At 33.3% G+C, this 20,388-nt stretch overlaps 2 protein-coding genes across 2 annotated transcripts; both read right to left on the bottom strand.

Moving 5' to 3' along the window:
- Nucleotides 1-270: 270 nt before the first annotated feature.
- On the bottom strand, nucleotides 271-1,868 carry LOC111398976. Its single transcript, XM_023026160.1, has 5 exons — nucleotides 1,489-1,868; nucleotides 1,245-1,388; nucleotides 995-1,068; nucleotides 773-910; nucleotides 271-652 (listed from the first exon to the last, which is right to left on the bottom strand). The coding sequence occupies exons 1-4, from the start codon at nucleotides 1,534-1,536 to the stop codon at nucleotides 775-777; spliced, it is 402 nt and encodes a 133-aa protein (XP_022881928.1). The 5' UTR covers nucleotides 1,537-1,868; the 3' UTR covers nucleotides 271-652; nucleotides 773-774.
- A 4,611-nt stretch (nucleotides 1,869-6,479) lies between these two features.
- Nucleotides 6,480-20,157, bottom strand: LOC111398975 (elongator complex protein 2). Its single transcript, XM_023026158.1, has 10 exons — nucleotides 19,900-20,157; nucleotides 19,715-19,802; nucleotides 19,422-19,507; nucleotides 17,219-17,369; nucleotides 14,857-15,017; nucleotides 14,097-14,753; nucleotides 12,841-13,162; nucleotides 8,799-9,016; nucleotides 7,266-7,443; nucleotides 6,480-7,122 (listed from the first exon to the last, which is right to left on the bottom strand). Exons 1-10 carry the CDS (start codon nucleotides 20,047-20,049, stop codon nucleotides 6,632-6,634), a joined length of 2,502 nt encoding a protein of 833 aa, XP_022881926.1. The 5' UTR covers nucleotides 20,050-20,157; the 3' UTR covers nucleotides 6,480-6,631.
- Nucleotides 20,158-20,388: the final 231 nt, after the last annotated feature.

Raw genomic sequence — 20,388 nt, 5'->3', positions numbered from 1 at the left:
ATCAGGGACGTAAACAGGTGGATAATAATCCAGAGTTTAGTGGACTCCCAGAGAAATTAAACTTCAGTAATGGGATTTGATTCCGGCAAAATGCTTAACTATGGTTAGTACAATTCCGAATTGGGGAAGGGGATCCAAAAAGTTACATGAAAAGAGCATCTCTAAGGCATTAAAGCGACTACAAGATAAATGTATGTATTTCTTCCCCTGAATGGTAACATGCATCAGGATAATACTCACGCACTTGGAATCAATTGTAATCAAATGAAGTGACTCACAAAATTACAGTTCAACAAAACGAGAAACTCTGTGTTGGCATAATCTGTTACATTCAGTGCTTCCGCATTAAGTACTTCATTCTCAGAAAGTGCAAACCAGCTTTACATTTAGCCTTCAACTATTTAGATGCTCCAATTTCAGCATATTCATTATTCCTATATTAGTATATTCAAAAGGAGAATGCTTAAGTCGCTTACAGCTAAGGTTTCAAACCTAAATTCTGCTGCCAAAATATTTTGACTTTTAGATCCATAACAGCAGGATATACAAACTCATCCCGGATATACATTCTACAAAATCCAAGTGCTAGAAATGTTATTTTCACAAGGATCAACCGGTGAGATGCTGAAAACATTTTATCCAATCAAGGGACCTGCACAGAATTCAGTTCACGCTGACATGAAAAGGTGCAATGTCTTTATTGTAGAAAAATTTATCAACTTATATCAGTCCATTTGTGTTTCTCTTCTTTGTAACTTGTATTGAAGCTTACCTTCAGGTTCCACCATGAGTATTCTGAAATAGGTATTTAGCATTCTGCAGAAGAGTATCAATCTCTTCATTTGTCGCATCGAGTAAGCGCACTTCTTGGATTTCCTCCTGCAATTTTTCCATCTGTTCCTTGTGTATTCTGCCAATAGGTAAGTGTCACAGTGTGTATCAAAACCTCATCCTTGGTGATTACAAGGGCAGTTACTTCTTTTAAATCACTCACAAAATCACTCGCTCTTCAAATTCATTGCTCAGTTCCTTCAGCATTGCCTTCCCTGATTCCAGCAACTCAGACACCTTCATGAAATTACAATAAGATTCATGCATACAGGAAAATATATTGCAGAAACATTACTTCCTAATAGAAATGAATTTAGAACATTTAACCAAGGGATTTTTCCACTCTGAAAGCAGAGGTCTTTCTTATATGAATTCATGACAAGACAATGTGTCTCAGTATTAAAGACTATTACCAGCTGAGTAAAGCGATCAATCTTTTCCAGAATTTGAGCAATCTCCATCTCTATTTGTTCGGAATTCAAAGTGCCTGACTCACTTTCTTCTCCTGAAACCTTTACAGTAGTTCCATCTTCCACCACTGTTTCCTTCTTCTCAACCTAATAATTGAAGTTTAGGTCATTAGAGAATTGTAAGTGAATTTATATTCTCTATTTTTCATTCTTAATGCTTTAAAATAGAAAAAGTGGAGAAACATACTGAAGGTTTCAAGCGTTTTGCCATGCCAGTGGTCCCTATAGTTTCCATTTAGGATGATATTTGTGAAAACTGGAGCGAGTAGATATATGAAATGTCAGAATTCACAAATTTGAAGCCGCAAAAATAATGTTGAAGAATGGACTGTTGCTAGATACTTGAGCATCTTATTGGACGTTATTTTGTTATCGTCTTTTGCAGGTTGACGTTGTCTATTCCTCAAATGATTGTTTTTTAGATTCATATTGAAGTGTGGACTGTTGCTAGTACTTGAATGCAATGTGAATTTAAAAAACAACCATTTGAGGAATAAACAATGTAAACCTGCAAAAGATGATAAACAAATATTGCAGAGTTACATTTAGCAAGCATGTCATCAATCTAACATAATTCAATTTTTCATTTCACTATTTCTTTAATTAATTATCTTAATTCGATAAGTAAAAAAAATATTATTCAATTTAATTTATTCTTTAAATATTTTTTTAATTATATATATTATTCATTTCATATTTAATTATTCTATTTCAATTATTTATTTGAATAAAAATAATAATATTTAACTCGATTTTTCATTTAACCATTTCTTTAATTAATTATCTTAATTGATTAAGTAAAAAATTATTATTCAATTTAATTTATTCTTCAAATATTTCATTAATTATGTATATTATTGATTTCATATTTCATTATTCTATTTCGATTATTTATCTGAATAAAAATATATTAATATTTTCATTTAAGTATTTCATTAATTAATTATATTAATTGTTTCCATAATTAATTATTTTAATTGTCTTAAAATGTATATTATTTATTTCATATATTTAATTACTAAACTTATTTAATTACTAAACATATATTTATTATTTATTTCATATATAATTACTAAACATATATTTAAGTAAAAAAAATTAAATTTTTTTTTAATTTATCTTTAAATATTTCGTTCATTAGCTTAACATATATATTATTTATTTCATATTTAATTATATTTTCTAACATAAAAATTAAAATAAACTCAGGAAAAAAAATAAAAAAAAGGAACCCATTTTCAAGTCCGGACCCGAACCAGATGGTCCGTAACGGGCTGGTTTAACCATAAAAAATTGTATTTAACTCATATTCAAATCATAAACATTCAAACTTTCACATATTCAAAGAAATTATTTATATAGAACATGTCTAACCTTCCAGAAAATGGCATTCTCCGGCTGATCGAGGTGCGTTCGGTCTTGGTCGAAGTGGTTCAGGTCCGGGTCGTCCGTAGGCGGTGGGATTCGAACTAATTTTTCCTTTTTTTCTCCTCTTTTTCTCTCTCTATGAAACTCCTCTCTTCTTTGCAAATGAAATGGCTATTTTCGACCAAAGAGATTTTGTTTATATATATATATATATATATATATAAACAAAATCTCTTTGGTCGAAAATATCATTCTCATTTGCAAAGAAGAGAAAAGTTTCATAGAGAGAGAAAAAGAGGAGAAAAAAAAAAGGAAAAATTAGTCCGGATCTCGCTGCCTACGGACGACCTGGACCTGAACCACTTCAACGAAGAACGGACGCACCTCGATCAGCCGGAGAACGCCATTTTCTGGAAGGTTAGACATGTTCTATATAAATAATTTATTTGAATATGTGAAAGTTTGAATGTTTAGGATTTGAATGAGTTAAATTCAATTTTTATGGTTAAAATGAAAGAAAAGATTGAATTTGAGGTTGAAATGTTGAAAAAAAATGAAAAAATGAGTTTCCCGGCGAGCTCCAGCCCGTTACGGACCATCTCAGTTCGGTTTGGTCCGAGTCCGGGTCCAAAAATGGGTTCCTTTTTTTTTGTTTTTTTTTGCCTGAGTTTATTTTAATTTTTATGTTAAAACATATAATTAAATATAAAATAAATAATATATATGTTAAGATAATGAACAAAATATTTAAAGATAAATTAAATAGAATTTTAATTTTTTTTACTTAAATATATGTTTAGTAATTAAATAAGTTTAGTAATTAAATATATGAAATAAATAATATATATTTTAAGACAATTAAAATAATTAATTATGGAAACAATTAATATAATTAATTAAGGAAATACTTAAATGAAAATATTAATATATTTTTATTCAAATAAATAATCGAAATAGAATAATGAAATATGAAATCAATAATATACATAATTAACGAAATATTTTAAGAATAAATTAAATTGAATAATAATTTTCTTACTTATCGAATTAAGATAATTAATTAAAGGAATAGTAAAATGAAAAATTGAATTAAATATTAATATATTTTTATTCAAATAAATAATTGAAATAGAATAATGAAATATGAAATCAATAATATATATATAATTAACGAAATATTTGAATAATAATTTTCTTACTTAATCAATTAAGATAATTAATTAAAGAAATGGTTAAATGAAAAATTGAATTAAATATTATTATTTTTATTCAAATAAATAATCAAAATAGAATAATTAAATATGAAATGAATAATACACATAATTAACGAAATATTTAAAGAATAAATTAAATTGAATAATATTTTTTTTACTTATCAAATTAAGATAATTAATTAAAAAAATAGTGAAATGAAAAATTGAATTAAATATTATTATTTTTATTCAAATAAATAATCGAAATAGAATAATGAAATATAAAATAAATAATATACATAATTAATGAAATATTTAAAGAATAAATTAAATTGAATAATAATTTTCTTACTTAACCAATTAAGATAATTAATTAAAGAAATGGTAAAATGAAAAATCGAATTAAATATCATTATTTTTATTCAAATAAATAATCGAAATAGAATAATTAAATATGAAATGAATAATATGCATAATTAACGAAATATTTAAAGAATAAATTAAATTGAATAATAATTTTCTTACTTAACCAATTAAGATAATTAATTAAAGAAATGGTTAAATGAAAAATCGAATTAAATATTATTATTTTTATTCAAATAAATAATCGAAATAGAATAATTAAATATGAAATGAATAATATAAATAATTAACGAAGTATTTAAAGAATAAATTAAATTGAATAATAATTTTCTTACTTAACCAATTAAAATAATTAATTAAAGAAATGGTTAAATGAAAAATTGAATTAAATATTATTTTTTTATTCAAAAAAATAATCGAAATAGAATAATTAAATATGAAATGAATAATATGCGTAATCAATTTTGGATTGATATGTGGAGACATAAATTAGCTTGCGACTTGTATGAATATAATTGTGATCCTTAGTGCATTGTATATTATTTTATTGAAATGTAAATGTCGTTTACTTCAGTATGATTCGTGTTGTAATGTAATAATTTTTTTAAATATTTAATTACAGAAATACTTAAACAAAAAAAATATATATTATTATTTTAATTTACATAAGTAATTGAAATATAGCAATCAAATATTAAATAAACAATATACACATTAAGATAATTAACGAAATATAATTTTTAAAAGAATATAAATAATCAAATATACGTACCAAATGAAGATAATTAATGAAAGAAATACTTAAACGCAAACTCGAAGTAAGTGCTATTATTTTTATTCAAATAAATAATTTATATACGTGCTAAGATAATTAACAAAATATTATTATTTTAATTTACATTGTTGTTGTGTCTATAACATCTCCATATTGTCAGTTAATATATATATATCGTTGTCTCACTTGTATTAAAAGAAAAAAACAAAATATTATTATTTTAATTTATATAATTAATCAAAATATAGCAATTAAATATTAAATAAACAATATACACATTAAGATAATTAACGAAATATAATTTTTAAAGGAATATAAATAATCAAATATACATATCAAATGAAGATAATTAATGAAAGAAATACTTAAACGCAAACTCGAAGTAAGTGCTATTATTTTTATTCAAATAAATAATCGAAATAAATAATTAAATATAAAATAATTAATATACGTACTAACATAATTAACAAAATAGTATTATTTTAATTTACATTGTTGTTGTGTCTGTAATCTCTCCATATTGTCAGTTAATATATATCGTTGTCACTTAATATAATCGAAATAAGTAATTAAATATGAAATAATTAATTTTTTACTTAACCAATTAATATAATTAATTAAAGAAAAACTTAACAAATTATACATAACCAATTAAATATTTAACTGCTGCAATATATCAATTATTAAATTGCAATATTTAAATCAATCCTTTTTTTTTATTCACATATGTTGTTAGAAAGAGTAATTAAACGATGTGATTAAAATTACATTCGATTTAAATTGAGAAAATAAAAAACATATTACAAATAGAGAATATATATTATTTATATAGATACTACACATCCGTCGAGTCATTGTTTAGTAGGATCTGATTTGTACAAAATCGACGTGTATGTCCTGTAGCACCGCACCTCCCACACTTACGCGGTTGTGGAAACTCTCATATAGATGGTATTTTAGACGTCCGTCTACGACTAGGAGTACGCGGTGGAACTTCAAGTGGCAACAAATTATTAAGTGCTACAATATAATCAGGAACTTCCTACTCAACTTAGAGGAAATATAGTTTCGACATACGTTGCTCTCCAAAAATCAGCCATATAATAATGACTGCATAAGCTGTGTGGTGGAAATCATATATACATAGTCATTGCGACAGCATACGCACATGGAAAACTCTCCAACTGAAATTGTTTACACGTGCAAGTATTGTCATTCAAGTTTACAATGTATCCAACATTATGCTCGCATCTCACAGAGAAGCGAATTTGATATAGTGGTTCCACAAATAGAGCTTTTGCCACTTCCAGAGTTTTGAATAGTCGATCTTCCTGTGTCGGAGCTAACACACTCGTGTAATTCTAGGATTCCTCACGTCGGTCAACCTCAATCCGAGCAGCGGAAACCGTAGGGCATAGTCCATTAATTCGATTAAATTTGCAGCTATCAGTGCTGGCTGACGAAGTTAACAAAAATGTGTTGCACGAAGAAAAAAAGAATTAACCCTTATCCTGATTCCAATAATATAGCGAATAGTTCCATCATAGGTATAGCGGAGAAAAATGGTCGATATGACAACATTACTAACCTATAATTCTATGTAAAGATACAACCAATGTCTAAAGTTAAGATTAAGAACATTTAACCTCAAATACTCTCACACAATGATCAGCCCCGCAGGATGCAAGCTGCACGGCCGAAGAATCTTCACCCTTGTCCGAGTTTTTCCATCTTAACCGGTTAACTGTAGACACGTGGCATATCAGTGGATCAAACTGGACAACAAGAGTTGCATTCAGCACTGGGAAGCTTCCATCTTCGGCTTTTGCATTGGAAAGACTCAACATTTCGATGAGCCCATTTTCCATCCCAACTGCAAGAAGCCCTCGGTTTCTCTGCCGATCAATGCCCAGCCAAGATAGGGCCGTGACACTACTTCTGAACGTTGGTAGAGTTGTAAGTAGCTTAACTGACGATCCATTTTCAACCGCCCAGATCTTAACAGTCTTATCCCTTGAACCTGTCGCAAATTCATGACCGAAAGGGTTCCAAGAACATGCCCATATTATTCTTTTATGTGCTTCCTGCCTAATTACAAGCTGATGACTAATTTCATCCAATCCTGTCTCATTATTAAGAAGTCAAAGATTTAACATACGACCGTATAATAAGTCAGTACTCGTTCCACCTCTGGGATGTAACGGCACGCAGTCTATTTAAGCACTAGCAAACTAATCAGAAAACTAAAGAATAAGTTAACTATACCTGTCTGCTTGATTTCAAAAATAGAAAAATGACGATCTCTCGAGACTGTCAAAAGAAAATTATTGTCATACGAGAACTCCATTTGTGTCACTGTTAAAGTGTGAGAATGCAAGCGGCCAACAGATTTCCAAGAGCCAACTTGCCAAAGCCATATTTCTGCCACAGATGCTGACTGAGCCTGCAAGATTCTACAACCGTGAATTCGGATTGCCAGTATAATTGTCAGCATGACACAAATAATCCTTGTTCAAAAGAAAAAGTAAAATGACTAAGAAAACAATCCCAATTCACAGGCATTTTTAATACTTTTCAGGGTCACTACAGGAACAGTAACAGGAGAATTTTCAGATGGTAAAATGCGTAAACTGCATGGAATTGATGATAATTTTGATGGGCTTTCAAATATCAAAAGCATCAGGTGCACATATTCGCAATCTACTGTATGAATCCGACTAACATAAGCATCATGATTCCAGTTTTAGATAATTTAAATACCTAATTTAGATGTGCGCGGTAAATGATCTCATATAAAGATTACCAATTTTCCGAATCACAAACAGGAATCGTGTTATCAATTCAAATTAAACAAAAATAATCATACATTTTATACAATGAGGAAAATGATAGATGTACTGAGCACAGAATTTTAATGAATGACAGTGTGAATCAGCCTGGTGCCACTAGTCCTTGATTTCTCGAAGCACAATAATAAATGCTTTATTTAAAAAAAGAAGAATTCTCATGCCACGGTAGCTAACTGTTAAAGCTTCCAATGTAGTAGTTCCCTTCACTTTAACAAGTAACTACGAGTACTACATTAGGATGATCTTGAGAACTAAAATTGGCAGAAGGGGGTCTTGGAAAATGAGAAGAATGCAATAGCAATCGACTGATTTGCAGACAAAGGCCATGAAAGAATAACAATTTAGTCACCCATAATTTCAGCTTCCAATATCTCCATAAGCAGTTCAATATTAAGAGATTGACTTGAGAATATGAAAACAGACTATGCAACAAGAATTAGTCTATTAAGAGGCATCTTTTGATTATTCTTGGCCATCTATCTAGTAATACTGGATATATAGAGAAGGTGGTGACATTTTCTTCAAAATTATTTTCTGTGATTTGCAATGATTTTACACTATTCAATATTCAATGAAGACCACTATCACTAAACGAACAAACATTTGCATGTGGCTTCTGAGAAGCAGATCTTTTTTTATTTATTAACCAGTCCTCTATCATCATAACAGAGTCAAGGCAGTCATCCATAAGAATGACTTACAAAATTAACCACGCAATTAATTGGTTCAGAATGTGGAAGTTGGTGAGGTGAAGAGAAAGCAACAACCCTCGAAATTTCAAATAATTATACGTCTTCACAAAAAATAGCAACATCAATATAATGCAGCATGTACATCTCAAAATTCATTCCCTGAGAACACAATCAGTTGAAAGTTGAGCAGATACATCCATATACAATACTGTATGCCCAAGTTCTATCACAGCATGATGGATGAGAATGTGATATACCTTGCAGGATGAAGCAACAAGCTTGCCCTCATGGTCACAACACAGAGAAAAAAGTTCATTACCATGACCGTAAAGCTTGTGGGACTCTGGCCACAGTGTATGCCATGCAAGTTGTTCTTCAATGGGTGGTTCTGTAAGCACAACTGGAACTGCTGCTGGAATCGTTTCAAGGGTATCAATGCCTTCGTTGCTATTTTTGTCAACTGATGCAGATGGAGCTGCAGAAGAAAATAGCGAATTAGTTCTTGACTCCATTTGGTGCTTCACTACGTTTTTAGAAAGATTGACAACCTTTCCTTTTTTGGGTGTTTTACATAAATGGCTACTTATCCAAATGGTAATATCCTGAACGTCTCTTTATCATAATACAATTTACTCAATAAATAGTAAAAGTCAATCAAAACATGGGGAGTACCTATTACATCATCTTCTCCCCACCACTCATAACAAACTCTTTCCCCACAACATTAAAACCACATTGCTGTTGCCATCCAGCTGTTGTTGCAACTGGCATGATCTCCAAACTACTATACCCCCACCATATACAATCCACACATATGATCATAGGCTAAACACCATAGACACCATCTCCTCCAACACATCAAAACTGCCACTACTAACACCTACCTTTTATATAACCAATGCCACCAAACAAACACCATTTTTTTCACCACCACAGAAGGAAGCTACAAGAAACCCATTACCAAATATTAAAATTCAAGGCAGGGAAATGAACAATACATAGAACTCCAAATTACTATCAAGTACTATAGCTATAGGTTTTAACTCTAAGGGATAGCTCAGTGGTCTAACTTTGGGTTTGCTCTCCAATGGTCAGCAGTTCGAGTACCATCAGGATTATTGAGGTGAGTACTCGACTGTAAACTTCAGGGTCCCATAAGATTAGTCGAAGTGTGCGTAAGTTGGTCCGGACACACACGGTCATAAGAAAAATAATAATAATAAAAATAAAGGTATTTTGAATTTTTGTTTTTCAAATTGCACTTTGTGACTAGGTTCATAGGTAGAGCTAGATGCAACACCAATGCTGGTGGTCAATACCCTTTTTTTCCATTTTGATGCCTCTTTTTGGTGGTTTTTGATGCACTGTGCAGGACATAAAGGGCGTTTGTAGTACACAATGGCAAAGAGGAGGGCCAGACTTCAGGTAAGGTTGGAGTAGTAATTGGCCATAGTGAAGTGGACAAACAAAAGGCTAAAATTACATTTTCCCTGGAACCCACTTCAGTTAATTGCGGATAAAAGTAAAACATCATACAAGTTGTACACTCTAACTGAGACATTGATCCAGATCAAACTCAGCCAATTTTATTGGAATTGAGGCAATCCAATTCCAAGATTGAATCATGAAACAACCACCTAATAATTCACAATTGCTTACACAGTTGCTTAAGTCAATAAGAGCAGTGACCCAATGACACAAATGTATATGTAATACACATGATACTTATTTTGTCCCACTTATTTAGAATGTAGGTTTTATATAAGCATTAAGAAAAAAATGGTAAACTTCCATCAAAATCTTTATAGGGAGCAGTTTGATTGGAGACCAGAGAGGGGCTAGAGTTTTCCACTATTACTGAGGAGAATGTCAGTAAAAAGACCATTTGGGAAGGACAAAATTAGGGAGGCGGTGTTCAGTATGTATGATGATAAGGCCCCACGACCCGACGGATTTGCCTTCACATTCTATAAGGCTTGTTGGGATGTGGTATGATCGGACATTGTGGATGTTTTTACTTATTTTTTCCAGTGTGGCAGGTTCTTGAGAAGCTCAAATGCCACATTTATTGTGCTGATCCCAAAAAAATCAGGAGCGACATATTAAGGACTTCCGACCTATCAGTGTGGTAAGTGGGGTGTATAAGGTTATTGCAAAGGTTTTGGCTAATATATTAAAGGATGTGCTGAAAAAAGTGGTGTCTAAGGTTCAGAATGCTTTTGTCAAAGGACACCACATCTTGGATTCCGTACGCATAGCAAATGAATGCATTAACTTAAGACTACGTCAAGAGGTTCCAGGGATGCTATGTAAGCTTGATATTCAAAAGGCCTATGATCACCTGAACTGGGGATTCCTTTTGTATATGCTCAAGCAATGTGGCTTCGGGGCTAAGTGGTGTCAGTGGATTCAATTTTGTATTTCTACTATTTCTTTTTCAGTTTTGGTGAACAGCATTCCTGAAGGTCATTTCCGGAGTAGCAGAGGTTTGAGGCAAGGGGATTCTTTGTCTCTATTACTATTTGTTATTGTAATGAAGGCCTTCAGTAAAAGACTAGAGACGATCCAAAGGGAATTTTTTTGGGGAGGGATGGGAGAAGAGAGGAAATTTCATTTGGTCAATTGGGGTGCAGTTTGTTCTCCCATAAGAGTGGGGGGACTCGGATTGAGGAGCCTCATATTGTTTAATAAGGCCTTGTTGGTTAAGTGGTTATGGCGATTTGGAGTGGAGAGGAGAGTTTCTGGAGAGAAATTATAGGAGAAAAATATGATTTTATGGAGAGTGAATGGTGTTCAGTTGAGGGTCGTGGTACCCATGGGGTAGGTTTGTGGTAGTATATCCGGCGAGGGTGAAGTGACTTTTGGGATAGAGTGACCTTTGGTGTGGGGAATGGCAATACTATCAGCTTTTAGGATGATTGTAGGTATAGTGATCAACCGCTGAGAGATTTCCTTCTTTGTATCGTATTGCCGTGATGCCATCTGCTATGGTGAATATCTTAGATACACATAACGGGAACATCAACTGGAACATTGTTTTTGGGAGGACCTTCAAGATTGGGAAGTGGATGATTATGCTCTGCTATTGAACTCTTTGTATGAAGTGCATATCAGGTTAGGAGAGAGTGACCGCATCAGGTGGACATTGGCAAGGGATGGCATTTTCTCATTTAGCACTTATTTTAGATCCTTATAAGGATATGCGGAGAATTCATTCCCCTAGAAGGTGGTTTGGAAATGTGAACTACCTCCAAGGATGGCGTTTTTACTATGGAGATGGTGAGGGGACAAGTGTTAAATACGGATAATCTTCGATTGAGGGGGTTTTATATTACAGAGTAGTGTTATATGTGCAGAAATGATGAGGAGACGATTGATCATTTGTTTCTCCATCGCGAGGGCGCTCGCTTGGTGTGAAATGATATTCAGGCTTTTCAACATGTGGATTGGGTGATGCCAATATGTATGGAAGATATGTTAAAGGCATGGAGGAGAAAGTTTCGTGACAAGGACATTAAACTTATTTGGGACCTTATTCCAGGTTGTACTGTGCGTGTGGAGAGAAAGAAACAGACGCTGTTTTGATAATCAAATACAGACAATAGAGCAGTTTAGAGAATTGTTTTATTTGACATTGTATAATTGGTTTAATGCTGCGGCTTCCAATCACATAGATGGGCCGCCCAATTTCATGATGTTTACGTATAATACACTTCCTGTGTATTATCTTCTAATTAATAAAATATTTGATTACTTATATATACACACACACATACACAAATTATGTGATTAAGGTATTGTAATGGTAGTCTGATAGGTAGGTGCCAGAAATCTAAAGAAAATGACATGCTCAAGCTAAATCCACCATTATAGGTATGAATATCAAGATTTTGACATAACAATCTTATGATCAGATCTCCTCTTCTTTCCCTCGACCCAGAGGAGAGAAGCTTGCCACCCCCCAAAATATAAAAAGATGAACATAACATGAGAAACTATGTTCACAGAAGCCATGTAACTTCATTTCAAGGAAGGTCTCACTGGGTTTCATATGTCAGGCTAGTTATCAATTAGTATTAAGGATTGAAAGTTCTTATAGGGTTGCATCCAAAAAGGGAGGTAACCTATTTTATAGCCAAAAACACCACTCAACACATAGAGGAATGATGGAGTTCATAAAAGTTAGCAGGGAACAATCAATTTTGCCTTACACAGTCTTACAATACTCTTGGATGTATAAAGACATAAAAGTGTTGGTACCAGAGCCAAATTCCAGGAGAGAAATAACATAAAGCTTACCTTGAACATATATAGGCTTCTGGGATAGACCTAGAGCAGACATATTTGCACCCAAAATTTGCATGTCAGCTAGGTGGTCATTGGAAGAATTAAATTTCCATGAATTTGTATGATTCAAAGACTTTAAAAAGGATAGAGGAGCTTCAAAAACTCTACCAACTTTCTCATCGGCCCCACTTACAAAACGGTGGTTCCCCTTTCCTTTGATTATTGTCACACAGTTAATATCATGGCCATGAACTTGAGGACGTGCAATTTCATGCCAAGCTTCTCCATCGTCTGAAGAAGATACGTTACACCACGGAGCAAACACTCTAGTTGTCTGCAAAAGAACATGAAAGCTGCTATCAAATATTTTTTTTATCTGACAAAGTTTGAAACAAGAAAAAGATGGGGAAAAATTACATGCACAAGATTTTGCTCAGTGTTACATCTTTCAGATTTTTCAACACATCAAAAATATAAACAATGTCTGTTCAAACAAAATTAATTCTTCATCAGAGGCTGCTGGATATACTTAGCTACCCGGGCAGCTATTGGATCCTCATTATACTCTCCACAGGATAAGATAGAATGAAATATGAACATTGAATAAAAAAAAAAAAAAAAAAAGGTACCAGAAAAAAAATTATGAGCACTGCATATTGAAACTCTTACTATATGCGAACATCACAACTCTGCAACCGTAAAGTACTACTTGGGCTACACATACATTCACAAGGTCAAGTCCAATCACATATGTAAATGCAACATTTAATTTTCAGTGAAAAGGTCTTCATTCTTTTTTCATATTTTCTAATTGAGTGTGAGTCCACCACTGGAACAAAAACTCAAGAAATTCGATGATAAATGCTTCAATCACATAAAATTTAGTGTGAGAGAGAGAGTGTGAGTCAGAGTCAAGGCGAGAGAATTAAAGAGCATGAAAATAGCATCCATCTCATTCTGACAAAAAATTCACGAATAGTTAGGCAAAATAATCCATATTCAATGACTGTCTGAATATTTTCTCAATATCAACACATGAAACAGATTGCCACACATGCAAAGTTCAGAAAATTAGAATAATCCAACACAGCGAGAAGATTAAAACCAGCCAATATAAATGTCACATTAATGTTCAAAGAGAAAATTCAGCATTTTTTTAAAGGGGGTTGAAGGTGTGGCGTGGCGTGTGTAGTGTGTGAGAGAAAGAAAGAAAGTGAGAGGAGAGATAGATTTCATCAAATCGATTCTACAATCAACAGATACATTACTTGATCATGACTGACGGACAGCAGATACTCCCCGCATCTAGCCCATGAAATGTCTGATACAGGTGCAAAGTGTCCAGAAGGAACTTTCTGTGGTTTCCAATCATCAAAATCAATGCCAACATTTTTCCATAAATGGAAAGATCCACCATAACCATGAGCTAAAGTTGAGTCTCCACTTGGGCTCCAATGCCCACCATAAAACCCCAAAGCAGAGTGACTTAGTTCCCCAACGGTGACCACATTTATCCATATGCCAGTAGTCTTTTCAGGTTGCCAGATCATCATCGTTTTATCCATGGATGCAGATAAAATGCTTTGAGGCTGATTACATTCCGTACCCTCAGTAGATGAGCTTTGAGGTGGCTGCCATTGCACTGAGTATACCCAATCCTCATGGCCAATGAGGAGAGATTCCAGAGATATTTGATAAGATGATGAACCAGCTACAAATGCAGGACCTTTAATGTAAGATGCCAAACTTGTTCCCTTATTAGAAAGAGAATCACATAAAGCCATCTTCCATATGCGTATGCCTTTGTCTTGAGATGAACTTACTAGCAGAACACTAGATGTTTCACCATTTGTATATATAGGTAAAGAGAAATCCAGACTACGAATCCAATCAGTATGCCCTTTCAACTCACAGGCATGAACAAACTGGGAATAAATAAACCACAATATTCATTTTAGCAAAAGAAAATGTTAGTGGTGAAATCATGTTTAAAAAAAAAAAAAAAAGGATCCATAAGGTGCTACACACTTTTCCTGTCCTCTCACCGCAGTATATATGAATCTTGTTATCCAGTCCCCCCGTGGCCAGGACTAGTTGACCCGAGTTCCCAGGCAACTGTGCTAATGAAAGAGCCACCATAGGTTTTCTCCCAACAAACAAGGAGTCCAAACTAGACAATTTGCATTCACCTGCGATATGCAAATTAATAACTTGATCTTAAACTTAAAATTCAATGCAATTTAGTATACAACAATCAGAAGATGATGTTGTGCAAAAATGTATATAATATACAAAATAGACTAGCTCACCTATCATAGTCTCGTACAAATGTAAAGATTTCAATATAAATTCCAGATTAAGGAGAGAGAAGAATTGAGCTGGAAGACAGTCATCATCCTTTGAAATCTTTATAATCCCAAAAAGGCCATAAAGATTCATAAGGCAAGAGCAGTGGATAATAGATTGTTTGTTGAACAGCTTGCATCCGGCAGAAATATTTAAAAAAAATAAAAATAAATCTGAAGTATTCCCCTAGTGAGTGACACAAAAAAACCTCTAATCCAGAATATTTGAGTGTGGCGATGCCTTTCTGAAGGAAGTATTTCTCAACTTGACCTAGCCTAGACCAAGGACTTCAATGCAGCTCCAGGGATCAGAAGCTCCTAGAATGCTATTTTATGATTAATTTCTATAATTTGAAATCTTATATTCTTGCTGCGTAAGGAATTGATATTGCTCTTTTCCGTTTGCAGATGACATTTCATCTAAACTTACATGACATCTAATTCATTAAAGACGGAGAGAAGGCCCACCTTCTTATATTTCTACATCTAGAGTTTGACTTGTATCATGGATACTAGTAGGACCTGAACCATTTCGGCAAGGAAAAGTTTGATTCCAATAAATAGTCAACGAGTGTTTACAAGAATGCACCAAAACAACTAGAACTGGTAAAGGAGGGGGGAGAAACGCATAGATTAATAATGATGAAGAAAAATGGAAGTAAACTCCAGTTTGAAATCCATTAAATGAAAACTCTTTTTCTCTCCTTCATTTTCAACCACAAATCCACATAATAAAATATTTTGCATATAAGCCTAGAACTTTTTCCTCACTTTTTAACCACACATTTTACCAAAAATAAATAAATAATTCACCATCAAAAAACTCATTAAAATGGATGTCAAACATGGGCTAAATATGAACAAGATGGAAAACTAAATAAAGGAGTATAAGGTATGCAATTAAGGGTTTCCTTTGGATCTCAAGGGAAATAAATATCATGTCAATGAATCAAAATTTGAAGTCGCATGCACAAACGGAATTACTCTGGTCCAATGAAAGTTAGGTCATAGCCATTCCTTCAGAAGAAAAAGGGCTATCAGGAGGAGATTCTGAGCCTTGTGCCAGCTCACTCCACTATTTATAAGTCAACAAGACAAGATACTTTTTTAATTGCAACTTAAGCTTCATGTCATTGATCAAAACAAATTAAACTGCTCAATGTAGACTGTCAAAATCTGAACCAAGTTGAGCAATAGCCACTAGCTTAAATATAATACAATAAAATTACAATGATCCTATGTTTCATACAACTATATAACATAAAACTTCAAGGCCCCGTCAGATTAGTCGAGGTGCGCGTGAGCTGGCCTGGACATTCATGGTCATAAAAAAAAAATAATAAATAAATAAATATAAATAAATAAATATATATATGTATATAAAACAAAAAACAAACGACTTGCAAACCCTGCCTTAATGGTAAATGCTAGTTACATATAATTTACATATATTATCTGTAACAAGGAGAAGGAAATAATCATTAGCATCCAATAGAAAAATAAGAATGCAACGGAAAGTGGGGAATGGATGTTGACAGTTACGAACATTACCATATTTACCGATAGAGCGTCTAGTCATGCACCTAAGTGCAAGACTTGCCCTCGCTACTTTTTAGGAGTTAAATCTCAGAGCTTCATGCTGGCTTTCTAACAATTCTAGGCCTTTTAAGTCCTTTTTTCATCAGAATAACGTATCATAGGTAATTGTTATGTTTCATTGATATTTTGGTTGCTGAATGTGCATAAAAACTTAATCCTGCATTTGCCAGAATTGATTTCAAAATAAAATAATTTCAGAATTTTTCAGGAGATACCATGCTTGTATGTAAAATTTTCACTAAGAATAACTTTGCTTCAATGGAGCATGTTACTCACTTTGGACTTTGCACTTAAGCCAATAGAAAGTCTTGGCACTTTGATGTACTTTATGCATTTAAATACTATGAACATAACTCCCTTGACTAAGCAACGGTGGCATAAAATAGCAAAATTAATGCAAATGGAGTTAGCATGACCATGGCATAGTTCAACTCCAAGCCACTCACCTCCAGAACTAGATGGAAGGATTACTTCCCACACATTTACAACACCATCAGAAGAGGTGGATGCAAACAGCGCATCTGTATCAGACACCATGATTGCAGTAAAGCATGTAACACCTTTTTTGTGTTCGAGTACTTGTAACACATGCCTCCACTGCAAAAAAATTGGTAGCAATTCAGATGAGATAGTAAAAGGGCTTATAAAGAAAGATCATTACCATTCACATCTCTTTTTAAAAGATTTCATTTTGAAATTGATTATCTTACATTAGGTTAAATCAAAAATTGAAAGGACAAACAGCAATAAATGTTGGCAGCTTTTTCATCGTGAAGTAAAACTGAAAAGCAGGAATAAATAGCAGGTTCTTTTCTAAAATAATTTCTTGCATTTTATGACCACTTTTATCTTCCTGTCTTCATAACTACTCCATCTTGTCCAGGCCCAGAATAATAACAAAGTAAGTGTTAGTGCCAATAATTTGGGATTGACTACAGGAATCATTTTCCAACAGTCTGTTCGGCCCACTAGATATATGGGAGGTCCAATTTAATCACATTCTCACAACCAAAAACATACAGCAAAAGGGAAAATCGAAAGCATTAAAGAAACATTGTATCGAGGGTATGGATCATCTTGACTTGTGCCAATGGGTAAAGTGATGCATATCTAATTGACTCTAAACAATAACTAATTGGTCCGATCCAAAATTTTATCTTAAGTTCTCTGACTCAACTAAACTACTACAACGCCATCCATGACTACTAGTGATGAACAATCAATACTTATCCAGGCACTGATGCATCAAAGAAAATGTTAGTAACTTTTATTTGTTGGCTTTGCATTTATTTTTATGACAAGGATACTAGAGGATTTTATGTGTTTGCTTCACTGCATTTACAGGCTGCCCACTTTGGAGCCTAATAATCAACTTGTTAAGAGAAGTAATTAGAACATCAACATCAAATGACTACAGGAAAGACTTCCTGTATCTTAAGTTTTAAACCATACGTACTCACCCTCCAGTATAAGTTTTGTAGGACACAGAATTTCCCTTAAAAATTAGCATATTGTGCCAAACATATAAAAGTTGCAGCAACCTGACATTTTTGGATTTGGAAAAAGAAATCCTTTCACTTACAATGCAGTTGAAACAAGGAGAAAATGTAATTAATTGCATCTTTGGGCAGTGATTAAGTCCTTGTTTGGCACTTATTTATAAACTATTTATAATTGGTCAAAACATTTTTTATCTACATATTTTGTGAAACTCATAAGTACTACCCCACTTATCTACCACTCAATTCTATATATTTATAATTTAAACATATTATAAACAACTCCCAAACATGCTTTTGACTAAAATTTTAAGAGATTATGAGTCATATGAAATGTATGAATAATAAGTTAGTAGTAGTTGTAAGTCCTATGAAATGCGTAAATAAAAATTATGTTTTGATAAGAAATGATTAAATTATAATCACTTCCCCAAACATGCTATGAGTTTGCACCATTTCGAAGATTATCTTTCACTAAGATGTGCCCCATGCACAAGAAATTCAAGCAAGCGTAGCAAACCGCAGAATGCAAGATTATATAAGCATCCTAATCTCTTCACTACATATAGCTAGCTAACCTGATGTTAGTTTCAGACAACGAGCAACTACGAATAAGACCATATCTGTCATTAGATTTCATAAGCTCCTTTAGATTAGAAAGAGCTTTATATAAATTGTCTTGGACTCCACATCAATTGATGATAGTTGAAGCATACTGAGGGGTATATTAGAGACGTGCCTGTATTGGGAACACACATCTACATATATATTTGTTCACATATAGTACTAGTCAATCATGAGTCTATATCAAGAAACTTTCAAGAGATATATATTCCACAAACTGGGCTTCTTTGGTCAATGCTAGATAAGAAAAGCCTGGTGGGTGGTGGCTAAGCAAGAAGCATAGCACCACCACCCCCAAGGGCCCCAATCACCCACACGCTATCGGTGTTTCCATTAAAAAAATAATAATAAAAATAATAATCAATTTATTTAATAAAAGATTGCCAGTAGCTTTCAAACTTCACCAATAAACGAATAATTTGCAACCAAAGTATATTGCAGCTATAGAAAACATTTATGGATAGAGACAATAAGAAATAATACCATACACAGTGATAGCAAAACAAAAAAGATATCCAGAACGCACCTTCTTATCTGCAATAGAAAACTCCCATAAAGTAATAGCTCCATCGGCATCTCCAGATAGCAGATAGTGCCTTTCCAGATGTTTGGCTGCATATGCATAACCATATTCACCACATAAAGCTACAAAATACTTAATCTATTTGTCCAAAAAAGTTAAAAATTTCAATTAATTCATACATATTTCAAATAAAACCTTTCTGAACAACAAATCATGACGTGAATTCCCAATTCTAACACTTAAAAACCAGTACAAAAGGAAACATTTTGAGCAGAATTGTACTTAAAAGATTGTACCTTTAAATGCAAACTTGTTGCTTGGCAACCAGTGAGTACAATTAACATGTGCATTGTGACCGGGAAGCGTAATCAAGATTTGTCCAATCTAGACAAAAAAAAAATAACATTAAAATTGTTGACATAGCACACACTTATTAATGGATAATGAAATTTGACAATAAGTAGTGGGAAAGGGAGTAAACCTTTGGACAAAAAATGGCAACCGCGTTTTGGGTACCAAAAGAGACCAAATCACAGGCACCCCATGAAACGTTGTTCACTATCCTGTTGCAACCTGCCCCTATGAACACTCTCTCCAGTCCCACTTGCACTTCGTTGCTATTAGCAGCCATGAAATGGCTATATATAAGAGCACGCGCGGCGTGCAGCGTGTTCGGATTCAACCACGAGTGGAAAGCGGTTTAACGTGAGGGAGAGGTTTAGGGGAAGAGACGCTGGAACTGGAAGATAGTCTAGTATGGAATGGGTTCAACTCGACGGCCCAATAGCTCTTTTTTTACTGTGGGCCGTTGGCCCAATATAAACAAAGCCCAAGTCACAGTAAAAGGCTGAAACCGCAGTTATTTCAATTATATTTTCTTCTCAGCTCTATCCTTGTTCTTTTGTCACCCTGAGGAGGTCAGTTCGTTGCCTTCAATTTTGTTACTTTATAATGCATATAAGAGGAAGGA

Source organism: Olea europaea, chromosome 8, assembly GCF_002742605.1.
Source record: "Olea europaea var. sylvestris chromosome 8, O_europaea_v1, whole genome shotgun sequence".
In the NCBI taxonomy this organism is placed as follows: Eukaryota; Viridiplantae; Streptophyta; class Magnoliopsida; order Lamiales; family Oleaceae; genus Olea; species Olea europaea.
This window is presented reverse-complemented; position numbering and strand designations above follow the sequence as displayed.